This window comes from Syngnathoides biaculeatus, chromosome 10, assembly GCF_019802595.1.
Source record: "Syngnathoides biaculeatus isolate LvHL_M chromosome 10, ASM1980259v1, whole genome shotgun sequence".
NCBI lineage: Eukaryota > Metazoa > Chordata > Actinopteri > Syngnathiformes > Syngnathidae > Syngnathoides > Syngnathoides biaculeatus.
The window spans coordinates 29,935,731-29,961,148 of NC_084649.1; the positions used below are offsets into that span (position 1 = coordinate 29,935,731).

Sequence of the window (25,418 nt, forward strand, 5' to 3'; positions counted from 1 at the left end):
TTGAACCCCATTCCTCAGGACTGTGAGTCAGATGTGCGCACGAATTTTCAACCGTATATCAACTTTGTCCAAATTTGACAAAGACATAATTGGCTTGACTAAATATTTGAGCCATTTTTTCTGATTGGTTGCCTCCATGTACAACAGCCCACGTGTTTATGTTGACGGTGCTGGCTCGGGGACATAGACATAGATGGAGTTCTTCGCTTATGATAGATGGATGTGAAAAATCATGTTAGATGGAAAAATTCGAATGACCTGATTTCAGGAAGGGAGCATGGTGGGGCAGCTATAGAGCGTTGGCCTCATAGTTCTGGGGACCGGGGTTCAAATTCCGGCTCCAGCTGTGTGGAGTTTTCATATTCTCCCCGTGCCTGCGTGGGTTTCCTCCCACATCCCAAAAACATGCATTAAATTGATTAGCGACTCTAAATTGCCCCTAGGTGTGATTGTGAGTGTGACTTTGTCTCCCATGTGCCCTGCGATTGTCTGCCAACCAGTTCAGGGTGTGGCCTGCCTCCTGCCCCTTGACAGCTGGAATAGGCCCCAGCACTCCTGCGACCTTTGTGAGGATAAGTGGCTAAGAAAATGGTTAGATAGATGGATATAAAATGAAAAAAAAAATCATTTAATCTGATTTTTAGGAAATTTGATTTAATCCAAGAAATGGATTAAATCCTCATCAAGTCAGATTAAACAATGGAGTGCGCCCCCCTGTGGTTTGCCCACCCCTTAAATTGCATGATCCCTGCCTATTATTTGATAAAACATACAGTATGTTTTAATCATCATCATCATTATAATCTACATATTGTACTAAATAGTATTGAAATGTTAACTTCAAACTTTGAAGCAAGTACAGTATTGAAATACTGTTTCAAAAAATGTCTACCCTTACTATGGTATTACAGCAAAGAAATTATTTTGCTTATCCTAATTGACCCAAAACATGAAACATTTAGTGTAATTTAATGTCAGATAGTGAGATGGATAAAAGTGGATTTTCTAGTGTATATAACCTTGTGATTTGGAGATCCATGAAATAAAGTTCAAAGAAATTGTTTAAATTATAATTTTGTAATGTAACAAAAAAAAAACAAAACAAGGTGGTGAAGGTTTCGCAAGGTACCACCCATACTGTTACGTAACACCCACAATAGTTTGTTTCTGAAATGAAATACAACCACAAAATTAGAACACTTTATTACGTCAGCATTTAAATCACTACAGTAACATTTTAAAACAGTGTGGACAATGTTAATAACACAAATTAAAACAATTTAAAATTGCTCCTTGCAGAGCCTGCTCTACATCTCTCAATGTATTCAAAGTCATAGTTAAATTTCTCTCTGAGAAATATTTTTGATCATTTCCAATCCTCTATCAAAATCTGAACTAACATTTTCTTGAGCAGTAAATCAGTTCATACAAGGTATTAGCTCCTTTCTCCTCTGTGTAGACTAACTTGCTCCTGTCTTCACAATTATCTTCAAAAGGTCTCTACAACTATCTGACATACTAACTTGCTTGAAACACTCCAACATCATATCGGTCCCCCAAAAAACATCAGTCTCAGGTCTTAATGACTACAGACATGTTGGGTGTGAGCTCGTAAGTAAATAAATGGGCGACTAGCTTGCTAGAACATGTTTTTATGCGCGTGCGATCGACGTAATGGCCACACCTGAATCAAGCAACACGATGGATGATAAGCTGTCTTTTTTTTTTTTTTTTTTTGGCACGCTGTCACGCGATCGACCAAACTACCTCTGCCTGGCTGATCGACACATTGAGCACACCTGCTGTAGACTATTGCACAATTCGTCAGTTTAAACCGCTCCCTTTGCACAATTGTCATTGCAGTGGTCTATAATGGTGAACCACGAATTGGTTTGGGCACTCTGTATAAACCTAACATAAAGTGGGGCGTTGACGCACTGTTAACTGCTCTAAATGAAGAAGACTATCTTCAACCACTGTGACTCTTATAAGGAATGGTTCCTATAAAATGAATGTCTCATGTTCTTTGTTCTTGTTAGTTCTTTGTTCTGAATGTCATACCAGGGCGGCAGCGACTGCCGGAGACAAATTTCTCGTGTGTTTGGCCATTAAAGCTGATTCTGATTTTGAAGAAATAATTGACACAAAAAATACAAATAACGTTTAAAGTGCATGTTTTGTGTTATTTCTTCAGTCATTGTTTAATTTATTTTATTATTTGCTAGTTATGCTATTCTTTTTGCTGTGATCATTTCAGTTTCGTTATGACACTGTGAGTGCGAACAACATGGTGACTAATGACTTGCCTACACTGTCAGTGAATGGGGGGATGTAAGCTTCTTCCGTTTACATGTGTAAAATTGCAATGATTTGTTTCTGCCTCATGGGCGCCATCATATGGTTGTTTGTTTACATGCTAAAACACATGGTAGGATGCAAGCTAACAATGTTCAGTTGTAATTAATTGGAGCAGTCACATAACATCTACAGATTTTGGAACTTGGTGTGCACATAAGGCAGTAATTATAAGGTACCCCTTCTATTTAGGAGAAGTATCAGACTTTTGAGTGAAATTTATGGCTGTGAATATTTGGTACATTATGGGGGGAAAAAAACTCTTGAGACAAAATCCACAATTATGCGGGGCTGCTAATGTGGAACTGGGAATGGGCATACTGTACCTTTAAAGTACTCATGAGCCAGATTTCAATTAAAGTCTCTTACACTGTAGACAGAACAAATTAGAATCATGTGATCATTTAAATCATAATGTCTAGGAAGTATCATAATGTTGTTTGTGTAAAATACACTCAACGCTGATTCACTGAATAAAAGCACGTCATGTACCACAGCAGGTTGAGGGAGAGAGAAGCACTTTGAAAACCTACCTAAATTGGCATGGGGGAAGTTTAAAATGAAGGTGAAAGGGGGGCAAAAGTTGTCTCAAATTCTCTGTACAATAAATGACTTACAGAGCATATATTTTTTGACACTTTTACCGCTTTACAACATTTGCACATTTTAAGACCAAAATAATATAGGTTAAGTGACAAGCAGCAAAAACAAATCACAAACAATCACTCTTCACACATATTTAGGAATCTCAGAAGTAAGCAAAAAATTGAATTTCACCAAACAGCAGCAACAACATGAATGGAGATTACCATAACAGCAGGTCTGAATTGTTAATTTTATATCCCATCTTTATTTTTCCAGATAATTGTCAAATTCTTACAATAACCAAAATCCAGAATGTACAAATAGTACAAAAAAGAGCTAGGAGGTCGACTTCAGCTATCCTTATCTTCAGCTGCTTCACAATAAAATTATGAAGTTGACTTAAAAACTCAGCCCCTTTTCTGCAAGCGATGAATCCTAAAAATCTTCATCGCTAGCATGCATTTCAGTTCAACTGGCAATGTATACTACCTCACGCCACTGTTTGTTATATCACTTGTAGAAGTTTTCTGTCACAAATCTGTGACCTTATTCTCTACAGCTGCAGCAACCTGTTGTAGCCTGTAGCCAAGCTGCATCTTCTGGGCTGTGGTGTCCTCCTCCAGTGCAGTGATTATCTGTGGGCGAACAAGAAACACATATGGTAAGGGAGGCTAGCATGGTGGAGTACTTGCAGAACGTTGGCCTCACAGTTCTGAGGACTGAGGTTCAAATCCCCTCCCTGCCTGTGTGGAGTTTGCATGTTCTACCCGTGCCTGCATGGGTTTTCTCCAGGATCTGCGGTTTCCTCCCACTTCCCAAAAACATGGATGAATTGTCCATCCATCCATTTTCTACTGCTCCTCTGAGTTGGGTCACTTCTTCCAGCTCTTCTGGAGGGATCCCGAGGTATTCCCAGGCCAGCCGAGAGACATAGTCTCTCCAGTCGTCCGGGTGGGCGCTTGTATCCGGGATCTTGTTCTTTCGATCACGACGCACAGCCCGTGCCGATAGGTGAGGGTAGGAACGTAGATCGACTGGCAAATTTAGAGCTTCGTCTTTCGGCTTAGCTCCCTCTTAACCACTGCAGACCTTGCACCGAACCATCTGGAGAACTCTTGCTCCATTCTTTGCTCACGTGTGAAATAGACCCCAGGATATTTGAACTCCTCCACTTGGGACGGAATCTCATCCCCGACCTGGAGAGGGCATGCCACACTTTTCCGACTGAGGACCTGGTCTTCAGATTTGGAGGTGCTGACTCTTACCCCAGTCGCTTCACACTCCGCTGTTAATGGCTCCAGTGAGCATTGGAGATCACAGCTTGATGAAGCCAACAGAACCACATCATCTGCAAAGAGCAGAGATGCGATGCTGAGGCCACCAAACCGGACACACTCTACACCTCTTAGATTCGGTTTATAAAAGTTATGAACAAAATCGGTGACAAAGGGCAGCCTTGCCGGAGTCCAACTCTCACCAGAAACGAGTCCGACTTATTTGGGGCAATGCGGACCAAACTCTGACATCGGTTGTATAGGGACCAAACAGCCCGAATCAGGGGATTCGGTACCCTATACTCCCGAAGAACCCCCCCACAAGACTCCCCAAGGGGCACGGTTGAACGCCTTCTACAAGTCCACAAAACACATGTAGATTGTTTGGACGAACTCCCATGGACCCTTGAGGAACCTGCCGAGGGTGTAGAGCTGGTCGACTGTTCCACGGCCAGGACAAAAACCACATTGCTCCTCCTGAATCCGATATTCGACTTCCCGATGGACCCTCCTCTCCAGCACCCCTGAATAGACCTTACCAAGGAGGCTGAGGAGTGTGATCCCCCTACAGATGAAACATACGCTCCATTCCTCCTTCTTAAAAAGGGGGACCACCACCCCAGTCTGCCATCCAGAGGCACTGTACCCGATGTCCACCGATGTTGCAGAGGCGTGTCAACCAGGACACCCCCACGACATCCAGAACCTTTAGGAACTCCGGGTGAATCTCATCCACCCCCGGGCCCCTGCCACCAAGTAGCTTTTTAGCGGACCCTCACAATACGTTGGTGCCTGCCACGTCAGACTGGCATCTTCCGCCACCATCGGAGCCAACTCACCACCAACTGGTGATCAGTTGACACCCGAGTGTCCATGACATGTGGTCCCAAATCCGATGACTCGACCACAAAGTCGATCATCAACGTGCAACCTAGGGTGTCCTGGTGCCTGTTGCACATGTGGACACCTTTATGCCTGAACATGGTGTTCGTTATGGACAATTCGTGATTAGCACAGAAGTCCAGTAATAAACACCACTTGGGTTCTGATCGGGGGGAGGGTGGTTCTTCCCAATCACGCCATTCCAGGTCTCATTGTCATTACCCCCGTGGGCATTGAAGTCCCCCTACTAGAATGATGGACCCCCCAGAGGGAGCGCTCTCCAGCTCTCTCTTTAAGGAGTCCAAAACGGGTGGGTACTCTGAACTGCTGTTTGGTGCAAACAACAGTCAGGACCCCTCCCCCTTCCTGCAGGCAGAGGGAGGCTACCCTCTCATCCACTGTGGTAAACCCCAATGTACAGGCTCCGAGCCGGGCGGCAGTAAGTATACCCACACTTGCTCGGCGTCTCTCACCGTGGGCAAATCCAGAGCTGAATGGAGTCCAACCCCTCTCAAAAGGGGTGGTAGCCTAAGTAGTGTGGAGAGGCGAGTCTGACTATATCTAGTCAGAAATTCTCGACCTTACGCACAACTCAGGCTCCTTCCCTCCCAAAGAGGTGACATTCCATATCCCTAGCGCTAGTTTCACAACGCCAGGGTCCCCGCCTTTGGGCACCCCCAGCTCACATTGCACCAGACCCCTATACCTTTTCGGGCTGTACCGGGCCGACCCCTATGGGTGCAGGCCTGACCACCAGGTGCTCGACTTCGAGCCCCAACTATAGGCCTGGCTCCAGAGGGAGGCCCCGGTGACCCGCATCCGGGCAAGGGAAACCGAAATCCAATTTTTGCACTCGTCATAGGGGTTTTGGAGTTGTACTTTGTCTGGTCCCTCACCTAGGACCTTTTTGCCATGGGTGACTCTACCAGGGGTGTGAAGCCCCGGACAACTTCGCTCCGAGGATCATCGGGACACACAAAGACCTCCACCACAATCAGGTGACGGCTTGAGGAGGGGAAGGATGAATTGGATACTCTAAATTGCCCCTAGATGATTGTGAGTGCGTCTGTTGTCTGTCTCCATGTGCCCTGCGATTGGCTGGCAACCAGGATGCACCCTGCCTCCACCCCAATGACAGCTGGGATAGGCTCCAGCACTCCTGGCACCCTTGTGAGGATTACCAGCTCAGAGGTTGGATTGGTGGATGGATGTTGAAGGTGCGCGAGGACAATAAGGTTATCATTCCTTTGAAACTAGAAAGTTAGAAATTACACATAACCTATCATATATATACTTATCATATATATAATACACCTAACAGCAGGGAGACTCGGTCATGAAAAGACATTCAGGCAATATATTATAGTGAATTGCTTCATCATCATATTGCAGTGTAGTCATCCGTATTTGTAAATAATAGTGTCAGATATCACTTATTGCCAGGATATTATTCTCTGTCTTCATCAGTTTCAGTGGTGCTTTTATATGAAAAAAAAAAAACATACAACCACCTCTCTCTTACTGTCCAAAGTTACTTTTCCATCTGCAATTTTTGTAGGCACTGACAATCTCACCAAACTTTCTGGAATGTGGGAGAAAGAAATATTATCTGGTGAAAGTCAACAAAAGAAGATGAGAACTCCACAGAGTTGCATGAACCAATTTAAAATTTTAGCAGAATGAGCAGGATTGTTCTGATTCTTTTTCTTGATCATGCATCTTGCTTCCCCAACCACCTGCAAAGGTTCACTGGGTTCAACAATGTATACATAGACAGGTAGGTTGGGCTTTTTGCTTACCTGGTCGTAGTATTTATTAATATACTTGTACAGCTCATGCAGTGCAACCAAGTAGTTCAGTTCTCCTGAATAATTCTGCAACAAAAGTCATATTAGCAGTCAATTCAAAACATAAAACAGAAGTGGACAGTTTGTGTCTTAAACTCAAATCTTAAATGAATCTCATCTCAAGTTCTATATATCTCGTGAGACTGGGAGATTTTAGATGAGTAGTAAAGGAGAGGGGAGCAGGGTGGGGCAGCTGTAGAGCGTTGGCCTCAGAGTTCAATCCTGGGCCGCTTGTGTGGAGTTTGCATGTTCTCTCTGTGGCTGTGCAGGTTTTCTCCCACATCCCAAAAAGATGGATTAATTGGACACTCTAAATTGCACTTAAGTATGATTGTGAGTGTTTCTATTGTCTGTTTCCATGTGGCCCGCGATTGGCTGGCAAACAGTTCAGGGTGTACCCTGGCTCGTGGCTGATGAGAGCAATTTAGGAATGTTAAAATATTACCTACAAATAGTCTGTATGCTGTTTTTGTTTTTGAGATTCATGGCCGGTCTCTGGAACATATTCCAAAAATAATTGAGGGGGAGAGTGACTTCTGTAAAATGTTTGGCTACACTTACCCTTGATAGTTCAGCCAGAGAAGAGTTCATCTCTTGGTCGCTAGCAGAGATAGTCTGCCTAATGTCAGCATAGTATCTGCAATAATGTTGTGTTGGTTGAAATAGGTTAAAAGCTTCCTTAGATACAGAAGAACAAACTTTGCATCTAATAGCAATTATAACTTGTAAAGAAAATGTGGTAATACCTTTCTACCATCTGTTTGTAACGGGGGATATCTCGAGCATACAACAGCTTGTTGATTGGCGAATCCTGTTTGAAAAGCAGTGACATTAACTGAGATTATTTATGGCTTGGAAATGCTACCCTGTGTACTCCCCTTACCCGTCCCAATTTGTGCTCAGCAATGGTACAGGAGTCCATGAAGGTCTGAGCGATGACCGAAAGCACTGCATCCACATGGTCTGAGACTTGCACATCAAAGATGAACTCGGGATTCTTCACAATGTTGATCCAAAAACGCAGGGGGAGACTAAAGTTACAGAGGACGCATTTACATAAAACTTGTACTGGCCAGATATTTCTCACAGACAGACTTGAATTAGAGAAGAACATGAAAGGGTGCAACGACCTTTGGATAATTATTCCTGGTTACATTTATTACTCTTGAGGTCATGTGTCTATACTGGACCTGTTGGTCTTCCAAATGTGTATAGTCTCTGGATCAGAGATACAGTGTTGACGAGCTTGGTCATCCAGCAGGTCAAAGAAGTATTTGACAGCCAGTGGGACAGGTCGACTGGCGCTGAGGATAACTGTAAACAAATCATCTACGAATTTCTGCAGGGTCCCCTGAAAACCATAAAGAGCAATAATAATATCATGTTTCCTGTGCTTGCGCCAGCAAAATCATTTCTGACATAGTTCATTATTGTTCAATAACCCCTCTATCACGGTTGTCCTTGAATGAGTGGTCTGAAAATGCAAACACTGGCACCTATTCCAGGCAGAAAAAAAAAATAAAAAAATCAATCCCAAAATATCATTTGTAGTCATTTTAGGCTTGTTTTCTGAAGACTTACAGTGCCTTGTGAAAGTATTCGGTCCTGTCACGACCCATCGGTAAGGAGGAGGACCCAAATGCAGGACTCCGGAGAGGCACAGGCAGTTTGGAAAAGTGTTTATTTATTCCAAGGTTGGGGATTAGGCAGACAGTCAAGTAGAGCAGCGGTAACTAAGACGTCAGGTGTCGAGAGCAGGTCCGCGGGCAAGCAGGGGTCGGTACACGGGAGATCGATCAGAGATAGCAGGAGTATCAAAGACGTCAAGCTTACGGGGTTGGTCGGAGGAACCCAACGGCGAAGCAGGAACGAGACAAAAGCATGCAACTGCTACAGACGAAGGCCTCCCACCTCCTGGACGGGAACGTGAGGTGGCTGCGGAACCATTGCCACCTCCTGGACAGGAACGTGGGATTTGGAGAGTGGCTCCTGAAACCCCACAGGCGGCAGAATGCTGCGTTGTTACTCTTTCGGTGTTTGCCTTGGCACTCCTGAACTGGGCGCTTGTTCATGAATGAGAGTTGACTCCTTCAGACGGAATCCGACTGGCTCATTGTCAGGGACCCCGGAGGAGAACTGGCATACACGAGGGGGCATGAACAGATAATTCTTGGAAACAGCATGGAGCGACGGGAATGATAAAGTCCCCCCCCTCTTAACTGGAGGAAAATAGTTCGCCTCATCTTTATCTGAATTAACTCCATCGTCTGAACTTAAGCCCGCTGCAACTCGTTTCTGAGTCTTGTTCTTTGGGAAAACACACGAAGGCACTCTGGCAGGCCTATCTTCGATTGCCTACTCCATCCTTTTCCTTCGACGGTCGTGAATCTGTTGCCACCAGGGACGTGAGCTCGGTTCGGAAAGGAGTTGATGGATACCATGGCGTGAGAATGGGTAAGCAATCTGTCAAAACTGCGACGTGAGCATGGCAAAGGACCGGATCTGTTTCCACTGCAACGTGAGCAACGTAGCGGATCAGTGGCTACCGCAGCGTGAGTTTGCAGTGAATCTGTTAAAACTGCGACGTGGGCGTGGTGAGGTCGTCGATCTGTTTCAACTGCAACGTGAGTTTGGCTCGGTAGCGGATCAGTGGCTACCGCGGCGTGAGCTTGCAGTGAATCTGTTGCAACTGCGACGTGGGAATGGCGCGGCGGTGGATCTGTTGCCACAGCAACGTGAACTTTGTTCGGTAGTGGGTCCGTTGCTACTGCTGTGTGAGCGTGATTTGTCAGGAAGTCCGCTGCCACTGCAACGTGGGCGTGGCTCAGGAGTGGGTCACTTGCCATCGCAGCTTGGGTGTGAGTCAGCAGCGAGTCTGTTGTAACCGCGACGTGGGCGTAGCTCGGCTGGTTATCTAATCCCCGCCAAACCTGGGCCGTGAGGACCACCACTTCGGCACTCTGCCACTCTATTTCAGCCCGCATTTTGCGGTAGAAAACCTCGTGATCCTCGAGTCCCTGCACCTCCCAATCATGGCCTTCCAGATCTCACTGTTATTACCAACATTAGTATAGAAGTCCACCAGCAGAACGATGGAGTCCCCAGCGAGGGCGGGTTTCCAGCACCTGCTCTGAGTACTTCAAAAAGGGTGGGTACTCTGAACTCCTGTTTGGTGCACATGCACAAACAAGTCAGGATCCGTCTCCCAACTCAAGACTACCCTCTCGTTCACAGGGGCAAACCCCAACATAAAGGCGCCAAGCTGGGGGGCAGTAAGAATCCCCACACCGGCTTGGCGCATCTTACCATAGGCAACTTCAGAATGGAAAAGTCTTATCCCTCTCAACAGGACTGGTACCAGAGCCCAAGCAGTGTGGAGGTGAGCCCGACTTCATCTCTTCAGAACTACTCGACTGTACATAACGACTCAAGTTCCTTCCTGCTTGAGAGGTGATATTCCACCTCCCTAGTGCCAGCTTTTATAGCTAGGCATCAGAGCGGCAAGCTCACCAACTCTGGCCACCGCATAGTTCACACTGCAACAGACTCCTATGGCCCCGCCCACAGGTGGGGAACCCATGGGAATTATAACCACGTTACCCATTCCGGCTGTGCCACCCCGAACCTATGCGAGCAGGCCCTGCCACCAGGTGCTCGCCATCGAGGCCCACCTTCACGCCTAGCTCTAGGAGGGTGTCCCGATTTCCCGGCTCCGGTCAAGGGAAAATGTCTTCCTGATTGTTTTATCACCGTAGGGGTTTTTGGAGCTGGACTTTGTCTAGCCACCTCACCTGTTTGCCATGGGTGCCCCTGCCATGGTGGAGGGGTTTTATGTGTACCAGTGATCCTAGGAGCTAAGTTGTTTTGGGCTTCATGTCCCTGATATGGGAAATCACAGCGAAAAGGTCTTGTGTAAGGGACCAGACAAAGTATGGCTACATAAACCCCTGTGAATACAAATATTGGGTTTAGTTTCCCTTGTCCGGACACGGATAACAGGGGCCCCCTGTCTGGAGCCAGGCCTAGAAGTGAGGTTTGAAGGTGAGAGCCTAGTGACCAGGCCTGTACCCATGGGCTCCACCGGGCACAGCCCAAAAGGATAACATGGGTCCCCATTCCCATGGGTTCCCATGGGTTCTCCACCTGTGAGAGGGTGCAGTGTGAGCTGGGCTGATCCGATCCCCGCCTACAGAAGCTGCCTCTAGGGATGTTACCTCTCTGGCAGGGAAGGAGCCTGAATTGGTGTGTGAGGTTGAGAAGGTCCGATATAGTCTGGATTGTCTCCACACAGGGCTAGGGCTATGGTACCAGTTCTCTTGAGATGGGTTGGCACACTTATTGCTAAAATAAATAAATCGATGCACAAAAGTGCAGTTGCATAATATTCCATTGCAGTACTGTTCTGTTAAATGGTTTTGAGTTCCAGGAGTTGATGGTTCTGGGAAAAAAGTTGTCCTTGATTCTGGTTGTCAGTGTTTTTTTTTGGGACCTGTACCGCCTGCCAGAGCGGAGCAGTGTAAACAGGTGATGACCATGATGTGAAGAGTCTTTTACAATATTAGTGGCTCGGCTGTGATAGCAGGAGTTGGCAATGTCCTCTAGGGAGGGCAGAGAGCAGCCAGTGATCTTCTGGGCACTGTTGACCAGAGCTTTCCTGTCCAGTGCTGTGCATTCAGCATACGACACTGTGATGCAGTTTGTGAGGATGCTCTCCATGGTGGTTCTGTAGAAAGCCTGTAGCACTCTCAGGAAGTGGAGTCACTGTTGGGCCTTTTTCACCACCACGGTGGTATTTATAGTCCAGGTGACTTTGTCCGTAATGCAGACTCCCAGAAATTTTGAAGGAGTGGACCCTCCCCACACACTCCCCATTGATGAACATGGGGACCGGGTCGACGCCGCACTTCCGGAAGTCCAGGATGATTTCCTTTGTCTTTGTGGTGTTCAGTGTAAGGTTGTTTGCAGAGCACCACTTCGACAATTTTACAATCTCGACTCTGTAAGCAGACTCATCTCCTTTTGAGATGAGCCCAATAATGGTGGTATCATCAGCAAACTTGATAATGGAGTTGCTGGGATGGGCTGGTTTGCAGAGATATGTGTACTGAGAGTATAGCAGCGGGCTCAGTACACAGCCTTGGGTGGACCAGATACTGAGGGTGATTGAGGAAGAGAGGTGTGGGCCAAGTCTGACAGACTGTGGACGGTTTGTGAGGAAGTCTTTAATCCAGCACCAGATGGAAGGAGACACAGTGAAGAAAAGAACTATTTGAACACCCTGCTATATTGCATGTTCTCCCACTTAGAAATCATGGAGGGGTCAGAAATTTGTCCACTGTGAGAGATATAATCTAAAAAGAAAAATTCAGAAATCACACAATGTTTTTTTTAAACGATTTATTGGTGTGGTACCACTGCAATTAAGTATTTGAACACCTGAGAAAAACAATGTTAATATTTGGTCCAGTAGCCTATGTTTGCAATTGAAGACGTCAAATGTTTCCTGGAGTTGTTCACCAGGTTTGCACACACTGCTGGAGAGATTTTGGCCCACTCCTCCACACCGATCTTTAGATCAGACACGTTTCTGGGCTGAGTTTCAGTTCCCTACAAAGATTTTCTATTGGGTTTAGGTCTGGAGACTGGCTCGGCCACGCTAGAACCTTAACATGCTTTACGGAACCACTCCTTGGTGTTCCTGGCTGTGTGCTTCGGGTCATTGTCATGTTGAAAGACCCAGCCATGACCCATCTTCAATGCTCTGACTGAGGTAAAGAGGTTGTTCCCCAAAATATCACATTACATGGGCGCGGTCATCCACTCCTTAATACAGTGCAGTCATCCTGTCCCATCTGCATAAAGACCCCCAAAGCATGATGTTACCACCCCATGCTTCACAGTAAGGATGGTGTTCTTGAGATTGAACTCATCATTTGTCTTCCTCCAAACACAGTTAGTGGAATTATGACCACAAAGTTCCATTTTGGTCTCATCTGACCACAAAACCTTCTCCCATGACTTCTCTGTATCATCCAAATGGTCATTGGCAAACTTAAGATGGGCCTTGACATGTACTGGTTTAAGCAGGGGAACCTTCCGTGCCGTGCCTGATTTCAAACCATGACCTCTTAGTGTATTACCAACAGTCACCTTGGATAAGGTGGTGCCAGCTCTTTTCAGGTCATTGACCAAGTCCTGTCGTGTAGTCCTGGGCTGATTCCTAACCTTTCTCAGGATCATTGAGACCCCACGAGGTGATATCTTGCATGGGGCTCCACTCCGATTGAGATTCACCGTCATGTTTAGCTTCTTCCATTTTCTTATGATGGCTCCAACAGTGGACCTTTTTTTCACCAAGCTGCTTGGCAATTTCTCCGTAGCCCTTTCCAGCCATGTGGAGTTGTAAGATTTGGTCTCTGGTGTCTTTGGACAGCTCTTTGGTCTTGGCCATGTTACAAGTTTGAGTCTGACTGATTGTATGTGGTGGACAGGTGTCTTTATGCAGCTAATAACCTAACACAGGTGCATCTGATTCAGGATAATACATGGAGTGGAGGTAGACTTTTTAAGGCAGACTAACAGGTCTTTGAGGGTCAGAATTGCAGCTGATAGACAGGTGTTCAAATACCCATTTGCAGCTGTATCACACAAATAAATCATTAAAAAAATCATACATTGTGATTTCTGGATTTTTCTTTAATCTCACGCATAGTGGACGTCCACCTTTGAAAATTTCAGACCCCTCCATGATTTCTAAATGAGAGAACTTGCAATATACCAGGGTGTTCAAATACTTATTTTCTTCACTGTAGTCCAAGGAGGGAGAGTTTGTCAACCAAAATGCCTGGGATCTTGGTATTAAAGGCTGAACTAAAGTCCATGAAAAGCATCCTGACGTAGTTCCCATGGGGTTCCAATTCGCTCAGTGCAGTGTGGAGAGCTGTTGTGATAGCATCCTCGGTGAACCACTTTCCTCTGTAGACAAACTGGTAGGTGTTGAGTGAGGGAGGAAGGGATCCTGTTCTGTGGCATCTAACCAGCCTCTCAAAGCACTTCATGATCACAGGTGTGAGTGCAACAGTCCTGTAATCATTTAGACTGTCAATGGCTGCTTTCTTTGGGATGGGGATGATTGTTGCAGATTTCAGGCAGGAGGGGAATGGTTATTTGTTGCAGGGATCTGTTGAAGATTTTTATGAAAACACCTGTCAACTGATCAGCACAGGCCTTCAGTCCCTTCCCCGTCTTGTCTTATACCAAATTGAGCATCTCTGGAGAGACCTGAATATGGCTGTCCACCAACGTTCACCATCCAACCTGATTACAAGCACTTATCGACTAAAATAACAAGTATCAAGTGTGTTTAACTCAAGAAATGTCATACCAACACCATTAAGCACACATATATTTGGGATATCCCTGAAGGTTTTGTGCAGAACCCTATTTGTACCTTCATGGAAAGCAGACGGGTCAAGTACATCTCTGGTATGGCCTTGGCTCTCTCTCTTTCCCTCAGACTGCCTCTGCGATGTTTGGGCAGCTCAGATTCTTCGCTGGCCTTCACCAAATGCCAAAGTCTCATGCCGCCTTCCTCTGCGTCCTCCAACATCGGTGTTTCTGTCACAATGAAACAGTTTCAACAACTTGCTTTTTCACAGAATAGTAAATGGCAGAGAAGGGGTGGGATTAGGGACTGACCCCAACCGTGAATACTAAAATAGTGATTGATGCCCCTTCACAAATGTTTCGAATTGCATATATTAATATTGAAGTTTGAATCATAACTAAATGCGCTGGAAACTGAGACCCCTGAATGTCACTCCAAACTGATGTAACAATACATTTACACTACCCTTTCAAATAAATGGCTTTCAGACTTTCATTTTGAAAATATACACTGGAAATGCACATGCACGTGGTGAAGAATGTCTATAGATTCCACACAAAAAAAAGATGATTGACGGGGCCAAAGACAGAAGACTCAGAGCGTAGGCATTTTAAGTGTGGTTTTAGTATAATGAAATCCCCTTGTTTAAACCAGCAAAACATCACAAATCAGTTGTATTGTTTCAGACAATTTAATCACACACAACAGAATACAATACAATAAACTAATGTAAGATTGAGCTACAATGGGAGTTTAGTTCTATGTAATACGAGCTAACGGGCGAAACGACACAGTCACCACGGTCCAAACGAATGTCTTTGTATGCGAATGTTACACGTTCCTGTAGGGGAATGTTATTTCCAGCGATGGAGTAATGAATCCAGAAAAGCCCAAAAGAAGGCAACGTGGCAGAAGGGAGGTCATTACTTATCCAAAGCAGCGGGTGGTTTTAACAAGCCCCGTCAAAAAGCCATCTTGTCCTCATAAAGGCATTTTTTGAACATTCCACAAAAATCTGCATCTGACGACGTAATAGAGTCCCCTCTTTCAGAATGTTCAACTAAGGTTCTGCGTCAGATGACGTAATAGTGTCCTTAATGAAGAATGTACATGAAAAGGAAAACAAAGAATAAAGAATGAATACAGAACAAATGCAATAAAATGTGATACATAAAATATAAACACTCATAACACTCTCCCCCAGAAAACAAAAGTTAAAGAAATTTTCTGTTGTACTATAATTAAATAAGCAACAATTCAAACGTGTTGAAACACACAAAAACACATACGGAGATACAGAAAAAAAAATCCTGCACAGATGTAGCATCAAACACTCACGGTAATTTTACACTAAAAAGTGCATCAGCACAAACATTCTCTACTTTTATGTGCTAGATCACAAGATTCAACGCTTGCAAAGTCAAACTTGACCTCATAATTCTCTGTTTTTGGTTCCTCATTTTGTGAAGAAAAGTCAAGGGATTGTGATCACGAAAGACTTCAATGGCAAATGTGGTCATACCTAAATACACCTCAAAATGCTGCAAAGCTAACAAAAGACCCAGAGTTTCCTTTTCAATGGTTGAATAATTTCTTTCGTCCTTATCAAACTTTTTGAAAAAGTAACACACTGAAACATCAAGACTTGAGTCATCTTCTTGCATCAGGACACCACCTACACCTACATTACTTGCATCTATTTGCAATTGAAATGCTTTCTCAAAGTTAAGTGCCTGCAACACTGGAGAATTCACAAGTATGTCTTGGACTTTTTCAAATGAAGCTTGACAACTGCTATCCCACTAAAATCTAACCCTTTTTTCCACAAAGGTTAGTAAGTGGGTATACAACATCAGAGAATTTTTGGCAAAATTTCCTATAATAGGTTACCTTACCCAGGAATCCCTTGAGTTCGCTCTTACACTGTGGAACTGGGAAATGTACAATAGCTTGAACTTTAGCATTAACTGCTTGTATCAGGCTGTGCCCTACAATATCCCCTAAAAATGCAATTTGAGCTTTTCCAAACTCCCACTTCGGAAGATTGACAGTCAATTTCCCTGCCGACGGTCTCAAAGAATTCCCGAATCCTCTTCAGGTGATCGTCCCATTCCATGGCGGAAACGATGACGTCATCCATGTAGGCTTTGACAGCTACCAGACCTGATGTCACGTTGTTGACGAGCCTTTGTAACGTTGCTGGGGCATTCTTCAAGCCAAACGGCATAACTTTGTGTTGATATAGTCCGTCAGGGGTATCTGTAAGCAACACTTGCCAGAAGCCCTTCAAAAGGTCAAACTTACTCATGTACTTAGCTTGACCTGCGTGATCTATACAATCATCCACTCTCGGTATAGAGTAGAAGTCAGTTTGAGAGCACATTGACAGTTTTAATGTGAGCGCAGCAGCACCAACCACCACCACTCTTCGGCACAAGAACACAAGGTGACCTCTACGGACTGTCCCAATTATCTTTGTCCAGCATGTACTTCACCTCCTTCTGCAGAAATTTCACTTTGCAGGATTCATTCCATATGGGTGTTGTTATACAGGCACTGCATTAACGTCATCTATATCATGACTGACCATATCTGTGCGGCCAGGCACATCAAGAAATGGGCCAGAGAACTAAAAAATAAAATGTGACATTTCAGTTTTCTGTTCAGCAGACAAATGTATCAATTTCTCATGAAGGTGAGCTAACACATCAGAATTGCACAACTTTGGTGAAGCATTATCACTCAGATCATCAAACGTCACATTGTAAACAACACCATCAACATATTCATTAACATGTACATGAACAACAATAGTACAATCAGGATCTGGGGAGAGTGCAGCAATAAAACTGACTTGTTTAGTTTCCACACTGTCATGATATTTCTGAATCATGTTCATATGACATAACCTTTTGTGTTTACGACGGCCAGGAGTCAGGATGATATAGTGTCTTGTCAGTATTCAGCCCTCTTGAACGTTCCAACCTTTCACCACATTTCAGGCTTCAAACATAACAATGAGATTTTTGTCAAGAATCAATAAGTAGGACACGATCGTGAAGTGGAACGATATTTATTAGATATTTTATACTTTTTTAACAAATAAAAAACTGAAAAGTGGGGCATGCAATATTATTCGTCCCCATTAGTTTCAATGCAGCAAACTCACTCCAGAAGTTCAGTGAGGATCTTTGAATGATCCAATGTTGACTGATTATGATAAATAGAACTAACCTGTGTGGAATCAAGTCTCCGTATAAATGCACCTGCTGTGTGTTAGTCTCAGGGTTCTGTTTAAAGTGCAGAGAGCATCATGAAGACCAAGGAACACACCAGGCAGGTTAGAGATACTGTTGTGGAGAAGTTTAAAGCCAGATTGGGATACAAAAAGATTTCCCAAGCTTTAAACAAGGAGCACTGTGCAAGAGTATCAGACCACTGCAAATCTACCAAGACCATCCCTCTAAACATTCACCTCGAACAAGGAGAAGATTGATCAGAGATGCAGCCAAGAGGCCCATGATCACTCTGGATGAACTGCAGAGATAGACAGCTGAGGTGGGAGAGTCTGTCCATAGGACAACAATCAGTCGTACACTGCTCTAATCTGGCCTTTATGGAAGAGTGGCAATAAGAGAGCCATTTCCCAAAGATATCCATAATAAATCTTGTTTAAAGTTTGTCACAAGCCACCTGGGAGACACACCAAAAGTGGAAGAAGGTGCTCTGGTCGTATGAAACCAAAATCGAACTTTTTAGCCACAATGCAAATCGATATGTTTGGCGTAAAAGCAACACAGCCCACTTGTCAGGTTTTCATTTAAAAAAGTTCAAAATACCCTATAAATTTTGTTCCACTTCACGATTATGTCTCACTTGTTGATCCGTGACAAAAAAAAAAAAATATTTTATATCTTTATGATTGAAGCCTGAAATGTGGCAAAAAGTTGAAAAGTTCAAGGGGGCTGAATACTTTCACACGGCACTAAGGCCGGTAAATAGCGTTTGAAGTGCATGTTTTGTCAATTATTTCTTTGCTCTTTTTTTTTGTCTGCTGGTTGTGCGTTAGGCGGCGCTGTAATGCGTTGGCCTCACAGTTCTGAGGAGCAGGGTTCAAATCCCAGCATTGCCTGTGTGGAGTTTGCATGTTCTTCCGCTGCCTGCATGGGTTTTCTCTTGGCACTCCGGCTTCCTCCCACATCCCAAAATCATACATTAATTGGAGACTCTAAATTGCCCCTAGGTGTGATTGTGAATGTTTTCTGTCTCCATGTGCCCTCCGATTGGCTGGGAACCAGTTCAGGTTGTACCTTGGCACCTGCTACCTTGTACCCATCAGGTGCCTGATGACTGCTGGGATTGGCTCCAGCACTCCTGTGACCCTTGTGAGGATAAGCGGCTCAGAAAATGGATGGATGGTTGTACTGTTCTGTTTGCTTTGGTGCAATGATTTTGGTTTAGCGTGACACTGTGAGTGGGGATGGCGTGTTGACTGGTGATGGTCATAGTGGAAAAAAAGTATAAGCTTGTTCTTCTGCTTACAAAAATAAAGGTACAATTTTGCCTAACTGTCTCGTGAGCGCCAACATGCCTTTGCCTAAAATACGCGAAAATACTGTAGTTAATGTTAACTAAAGGTGAATATGTTTACAGTAAATTGGACTACAATTTTCTGTGATGAGAAACCCATTTACAGTGGTCAAAGAAAAGCACTCACTCTCTCCAGCCACATAGTCATGGTTGTCATGGTGAATGTGTTTTGTGTGGCGAGGGACCAGAGCTATTGTTGCACCATCTGGGACCTGAGAACAGCAAAAAATACAATGTTAGTATTCATTTTCATCCCTTTAACACATATTTGATTATATTTTTAGTTGAGATTAAGCGTATACTTGTGTTTAAGCACTGACCTTGTAGTGCTGCAAGGTGTTGAGACGTTTCCAGTTACCCTGGACCACAGATGTTAAGTCCTCATCTGACAAGATGAGATGACCAGCAACACCAGACCTCCATTCTAAATGACAAAACACGACCAGCCCATTGTGAGTGAGAATAATATTGAATGAGAAACTGTGGTCAAATATTTTAGTGGTCACGTGTGTCTTAAATGTCTTGGTCATCCTTTCCAGTGATATACTATTTCTTTTCCTTTCGGCTTGTCCAGTTAGGGGTCGCCACAGCGTGTCATCTGAGATAAATGCATATTTGTTTGGCACAGTTTTACGCTGGATGCCCTTCTTGATGCAACCCCTCTGCATTTTAGCCGGGGAGAGAAGCTCCCTGAAGCTTAGGGCCAAACCTTCTTAGCCTCTGGGATTTGACGAGATCGGGTGTTCTCAGGGTAGCATGGCCGTAAGCCATTACAGTGATATACTTGGGATGTATTTTTGTGGAAAAAAAAAAAGTAAAAGCAACATACAGTACCTTGTGAAAGTATTGGGTCCCTTTGAACTTTTCAACCTTTCGCCACATTTCAGGCTTCAAACATAAAGATACAAGATTTAATTTTTTTGTCAAAAATCAACAAGTGGGACACAATCGTGAAGTGGAACAAAATTTATTGGACATTTTAAACTTTTTTTAACAAACTAAAACCTGAAAAGTGGGGCGTGCAATATCATTCAGCCCCCTTGAATTAATACTTTGTAGCGCCACCTTTTGCTGCAATTACAGCTGCAAATCGCTTGGGGTATCTGTCTACCAGTTTTGCACATCAAGAGACTGAAATGCTAGCCTATTCTTCCTTGCAAAAGAGCTCGAGCTCTGTGAGGTTGGATGGAGAGCATTTGTGAACAGCAGTCTTCAGCTCTGCCCGCAGATTCTCGAATGGATTCAGGTCTGGACATTGACTTGGCCATTCTAACACCTGGATAAGTTTATTTGTGAACCATTCCATTGTAGATTTGGCTTTATGTTTTGGATCATTGTCCTGTCGGAAGATAAATCTCCGTCCCAGTCTCTGGCCTCTCTCAGACTCCAACAGGTTTTCTTCCAGAATGGTCCTGTATTTGGCTCCATTCATCTTCCCATCAATTTTAACCATCCTCCCTGTCTCTGCATAAGAAAAGCAGGCCCAAACCATGAGGCTGCCACCACCATGTTTGACAGTGGGGATGGTGTGTTCAGGGTGATGAGCTGTGTTGCTTTTGCGTCAAACATATCGTTTTGCATTGTGGCTAAAAAGTTCAATTTTGGTTTCATCTGATAAGAGCACTTTCTTCCACATGTTTGGTGTGTCTCCCAGGTAGCTTGTGGCAAACATTAAACAAGATTATTTCTGGATATCTTTGAGAAATGGCTTTCTTCTTGCCACTCTCCCATAAAGGCCAGATTTGTGCAGTGTACAACTGATTGTTGTCCTATGGACAGACTCTCCCACCTCAGCTGTAGATCTCTGCAGTTAATCCAGAGTGATCATGGGCCTCATACCTCCATCTCTGATCAGTTTTCTCCTTGTTCGAGGTGAAAATTTAGAGGGACAGCCGGGTCTTGATTCCCCTTCCATTTCATGCGCAGTACTCCTTGAAATGTTTAAAGCTTAGCAGTATGAGCCAGCATGGAGAAGAGAAGGAGTGGGAATCTTGGTTACGTCCGGCACGGCTCGAATGGCCTGTGTGACTACACGCTCAACAATCGTACAAATTTAATGAGAAACTTACTCACTTATTTCGGTATACTTGTTCAAGGGTAATTTGACACAATTATCGAAAACCCCAAAACCAGTATGATGTCTAAATATTTCAGAAAATCCAGATTTTCTAGGCCTTTTCACCAAAACCGTCTAATTTTAGTCAACGGTATTTTAAAAAGACGACACATTATCATCAACAAACTCACAATATTATCTTGAATCCAGATGACGTATGGGTCCTAATTGGTCAATTTCAGCGACATTTTCTTGGCACCTTTGTAATGATTTACCATTTAATCAATATAGCCCAACAGAGGTATTGTTGCTGACCATGTTGTCTTCTGGTGGTCTTTGGAGTGGGATAGCTTTTTGCAAAGCTCAAAGTATTTCAATCTGCTTACTTAAATGTGTTTGACACCTACCATAACCAGATGTTATCTTAATCGAGGTACATTGGGATGGAGTGGAATGGGAGAGACATTATGGATACACAGTCAAACATTCTCAAGGGCATTGCATCTGTCATGGACGAATGAGAATATTCACTAATGAAAAAATACCACATTTTTTCATTCATAAATGTTTCATTCAAATGAAAGAATCTTTTTTTTGTGACAGTATTGAAGTGAATATATTTATGAAATGACTTGTTTTTTAGTTTCTCCGCCACCGTCAGCGAGTCGGCTGGGAGTACAAATGGAACTGCTGTTGTATTGTCACTCACTTCTGAATCTTCGGAGAATAATGAATGGAAGGGGTGGGACTTCAACTTCACGTACTGCCGTGTGATTTGAGATCTGCCAGTGTTGACACTAACTTCGCTCTGACACCGTGAGACAGCAAAATTTCCCTGACTTAACTTTTGGTGGGTATAATTCAAAATAATCTATATAATATATATCTTATTACAGGGCTGATTATTATTGATAACTTTTTAAAATCCCTAACGCTACCAGAAGACGAGACCACTACAGCCAATGTGATCAGAGAGACAGGCAGAAGAGTACTTAGTGTTTCATCTGTTCGGAAATGGGAGAAGGTGACTTGGTGGTGGAATCCAAAATACAGGCAGTCACAGAAGAGGCTCGTGAAGAATAAGTGCAACACGTTGGGCAAAGGTAGAGGTGGTGAAGGCTAAACAAGTGGCTAATGATGACCTGTACATCAGGTTGGACACAAAAGAAGGAGAAAAGTATCTCTACAGGTTGACCAGACAGAGGGATAGTGATAGGAAGGATGTGCAGCAGGTAAGGGTGATTAAGGATAGAGATGGAAATGTGTTGCCTGGTGCCAGTAGGGTACTAAATCGATGGAAATAATACTTTTAGAAGTTAATGAAGAAAATGAGAGAGAAGGAAGAGTAGAAGAGGCAATTGTGATGGACCAGGGAGTGGCAATGATTAGTAAGGGGGAAGTTAGGCACTAAAGAGGATGAAAAATGGAAAGGCAGGTAGTTGTGATGACATACTTGAGGTACGGAAGCAATTTGGAGAGGTGGCTGTGGAGTTTGTGACCAATTTATTCAACAGAATAGTAGCTTGTGAGAAGATCCCTGAAGAATGGAGGAAAATTGTGCTAGTTTCCATTTTTAAAGTTCCACTGTCCTGAAACCCATAATTTTTAGTAACTAACCCTTATTAATGGAAAAAAAGGATGCCGGAACGGACCCATCCATTTTTTCCACCAGAGATAATAGTTTGGGGAGGATGTAATCCTCTCAGAATGTAACAAAAGATCAGCGCACATAAGTCAGGGGTTCTAAATGTGTCGATGTCCCCGTCGGTGCCTCGTCTGCCGCGATCACGGCTTCGGCCAGGGTGACTCATCAAGGCGCCGAACTGTGCCACATCGTGGCGCCGAGCCAGCCCGGCGTGGCTCGTCGCGGCGCCAGGTGAGGTGTCTCATTTCGGCGACGAGCTGGGGTGGCACATTGTGGCGCCGAGCCGGGCCGCGGTGATTCACCGCGGCGCCAGGGCCGGGTGGCTCGTCGCAGGGCAAGGCCGGGCGGCTTTACGGCGTTGTCATCGCTCGCACCTGAGTACGCTAAATACTGTCATACATACTGTCTGGGAGTCTGTTGTTAGAAGTGATCCGCATATCATCTAAATATGGCTCGAAACGGTAGAGTAATATTTCCCCAGTCACTTCACTTGATTGTGAGATGTTCTCTTCTTTGAAAAGAGCTTCCATGTCCCATCGTAGGTGGCACAGCGTGTTTTCAATGGGGAATGTCGCGGTGTGACGTAATGAACAGAAAATGCAGGCATTATGGATACCAGCTGGATGTCGAATGAGACTTCTGTAACTTTGCACATGGATGACGCACTCTCTGGTGATATTTATTTTTTCATATGGACATTGAAGTGAATAATGTTGTGTATTTTTTATTACAATATCTATTTTAGAATGTTTACAGGCATGACACTTGACCTGATTTGAAGAAGGAGAAAAGGATCTCTGCAGGTTGTCCAGACAGAGGGATAAAGTTGCAAAGGATGTGCAGCAGGTAAGGGTGATTAAAGATAGAGATGGAAATGTTTTGACTGGTGCCAGTAGTGTGCTAAATGGATGGAAAGAATACTTTGAGAAGTTGATGAATGGAGTCAGGGGGAAGTTAGAATTGCATGAAAGAGGATGAAAAATGGAAAGGCAATTGGTCCTGATGACATACCTGTGGAGGTATGGAAACAAGAGGAGGAGAGGTGGCTGTGGAGTTTTTTTACTAACTTATTTAACAGAAAACTCACGGGCGAGAGTATACCTGAAGAATGGAGGAAAAGTGTTCTAGTTCCCATTTTTAAAAACAAAGGCGATTTGCAGAGCAGTGGGAACTATAGAGAAATAAAGTTGATGAGCCGTACAATGAAGTTATGGGAAAGAGTAGGGGTGGGTAGAGTCAGAACAGAAGTAAGTATCTGCGAGCAACACTATGGTTTCATGCCTAGAAAGAGCACAACAGATGCATTATTTGTTTTGAGGATGCTTGTGGAAAAGAAGAGAAGGGCAAAAGGAGCTACATTGTCTCTTTGTGGATCTAGAGAAAGCCAATGACAGGGTATCAAGAGAGGAACTGTGGTTGTACATCCGTAAGTTGGGTGTGGCGGAGAAATATGTTAGAATAGTACAGGACATGTATGAGGGGAGCAGTACAGTGGAGAGGTGTGGTGTAGATGTGACAGAAAAATTTAAGGTGGAGGTGGGACTGCATGAGCAATCAGCTCTGAACCTCTTCCTGTTTGCTGTGGTCATGGATAGGCTGACAGATGAGGTTAGACTGGAATCTCCTTGGACCATGTTGTTTGCAGATGACATTGTGATCTGCAGTGAAAGCAAGATCATGCAAGCTACTAGATCCTACCAGGACGAAAAGATGCAAAGCTACCTCGTCCACTTGTGGTGAAGACTCACAACTCTTCTCTCCCGATTACATAATTCCAGTCGCGTCCTTCACTGATAAGAAGCTATCACTTCTCACTCTATTACACCAAGAGATGAAGAGCTCAAAAACAGCTTGGAGTTCATGCACCAAAAAGTCAAAGAGGACAATGCCAAACCTCAGTCAGCCATGAAAGTGATGACAACAGAGGTAGAAATTCTCAAGAAAACAAACAAACAAAAAAAATAATCCAAGACGTAATGCCGGACTTACAGTCAAGTAGCATGCAGGATAACCCCGTCTTTTTCAGTTTTTTTCAAGAATACAACTGACAATCCAGAGGCTGAAGTAAAAAACTTCATGTCAACAGTACTGTAACTCTCGAAGGAGACACTCGCTAACATCTTCCACCAAGTACACTGGCTAGGACAGATTGGGTCGGAACAACTAATTATGAAAATGGTTTTGACAAAGGTAGGTCAAAGAAAAAAATATGAGTACCACCAAAGTTTTCAACAAGAATGGACAGCCTTTGTGGAGAGGGACAGTTCTGCTGTTTGTCTAAATTCACAGATGAGGAGTATGCCAAAGCATTTTTAGTTGATGTTGCCAAAAAAATGCTTTGACAACTTCGCATCCAGACAAGGTAATCAAACCAATAAAAACTAAATAAAATAAAATGCCTTTGTCGGCAAGAACTGTTCACTTTCATCATGATGGCAAATTAAATTGAATTACGTTCACGATTAACAGATGGAAATCTCAATGTCTGCATGAAGCTTAATTTAACAGCGTATTAAACAGACTATAAAGCCATCAGCAAAACCATGCAGCACCAGAAGTCGCATTAATGGTAAGTACTTTTGTGGCACTGACACAAAAAAAATTAAAATTAGTTTTAAAAAAATTTAAAATTTGTTAAAAAAGAAACTTTTTAAAAACTCCCAAAAAATAGTCTGGAATCTTTGTTTACAGCACGTCAGAACGTTGCTGTATATAGATTTTTTAAATTTCACAGCAATAAAAATCTGTGGAGCTTGGGGGGGTTGAAAAAAAAGCCAGAATTGACGTATTAGGCACA

At 43.8% G+C, this 25,418-nt stretch overlaps 1 protein-coding gene across 6 annotated transcripts in view; it reads right to left on the reverse strand.

Moving 5' to 3' along the window:
• Positions 1 to 1,186: 1,186 nt before the first annotated feature.
• Positions 1,187 to 25,418, reverse strand: part of plxnb1b (plexin b1b) — a 190,650-nt gene continuing 166,418 nt past the window's right edge. Inside the window, exons 30-39 of one of the 6 annotated variants that reach the window (XR_009796997.1) lie at positions 19,241 to 19,344; positions 19,048 to 19,132; positions 14,394 to 14,560; positions 8,134 to 8,294; positions 7,827 to 7,974; positions 7,690 to 7,754; positions 7,505 to 7,580; positions 6,896 to 6,970; positions 6,608 to 6,678; positions 1,187 to 3,575 (exon numbers count right to left, since the gene is read on the reverse strand). Coding sequence is in view for 3 of the 6 variants with exons in the window: in XM_061833950.1 (XP_061689934.1) it covers positions 3,471 to 3,575; positions 6,896 to 6,970; positions 7,505 to 7,580; positions 7,690 to 7,754; positions 7,827 to 7,974; positions 8,134 to 8,294; positions 14,394 to 14,560; positions 19,048 to 19,132; positions 19,241 to 19,344 (986 nt within the window). In the remaining 3 variants the exon portion in view is untranslated. The other 5 variants (XM_061833951.1, XR_009796996.1, XM_061833950.1 and 2 more) reach the window with 5 other exon arrangements.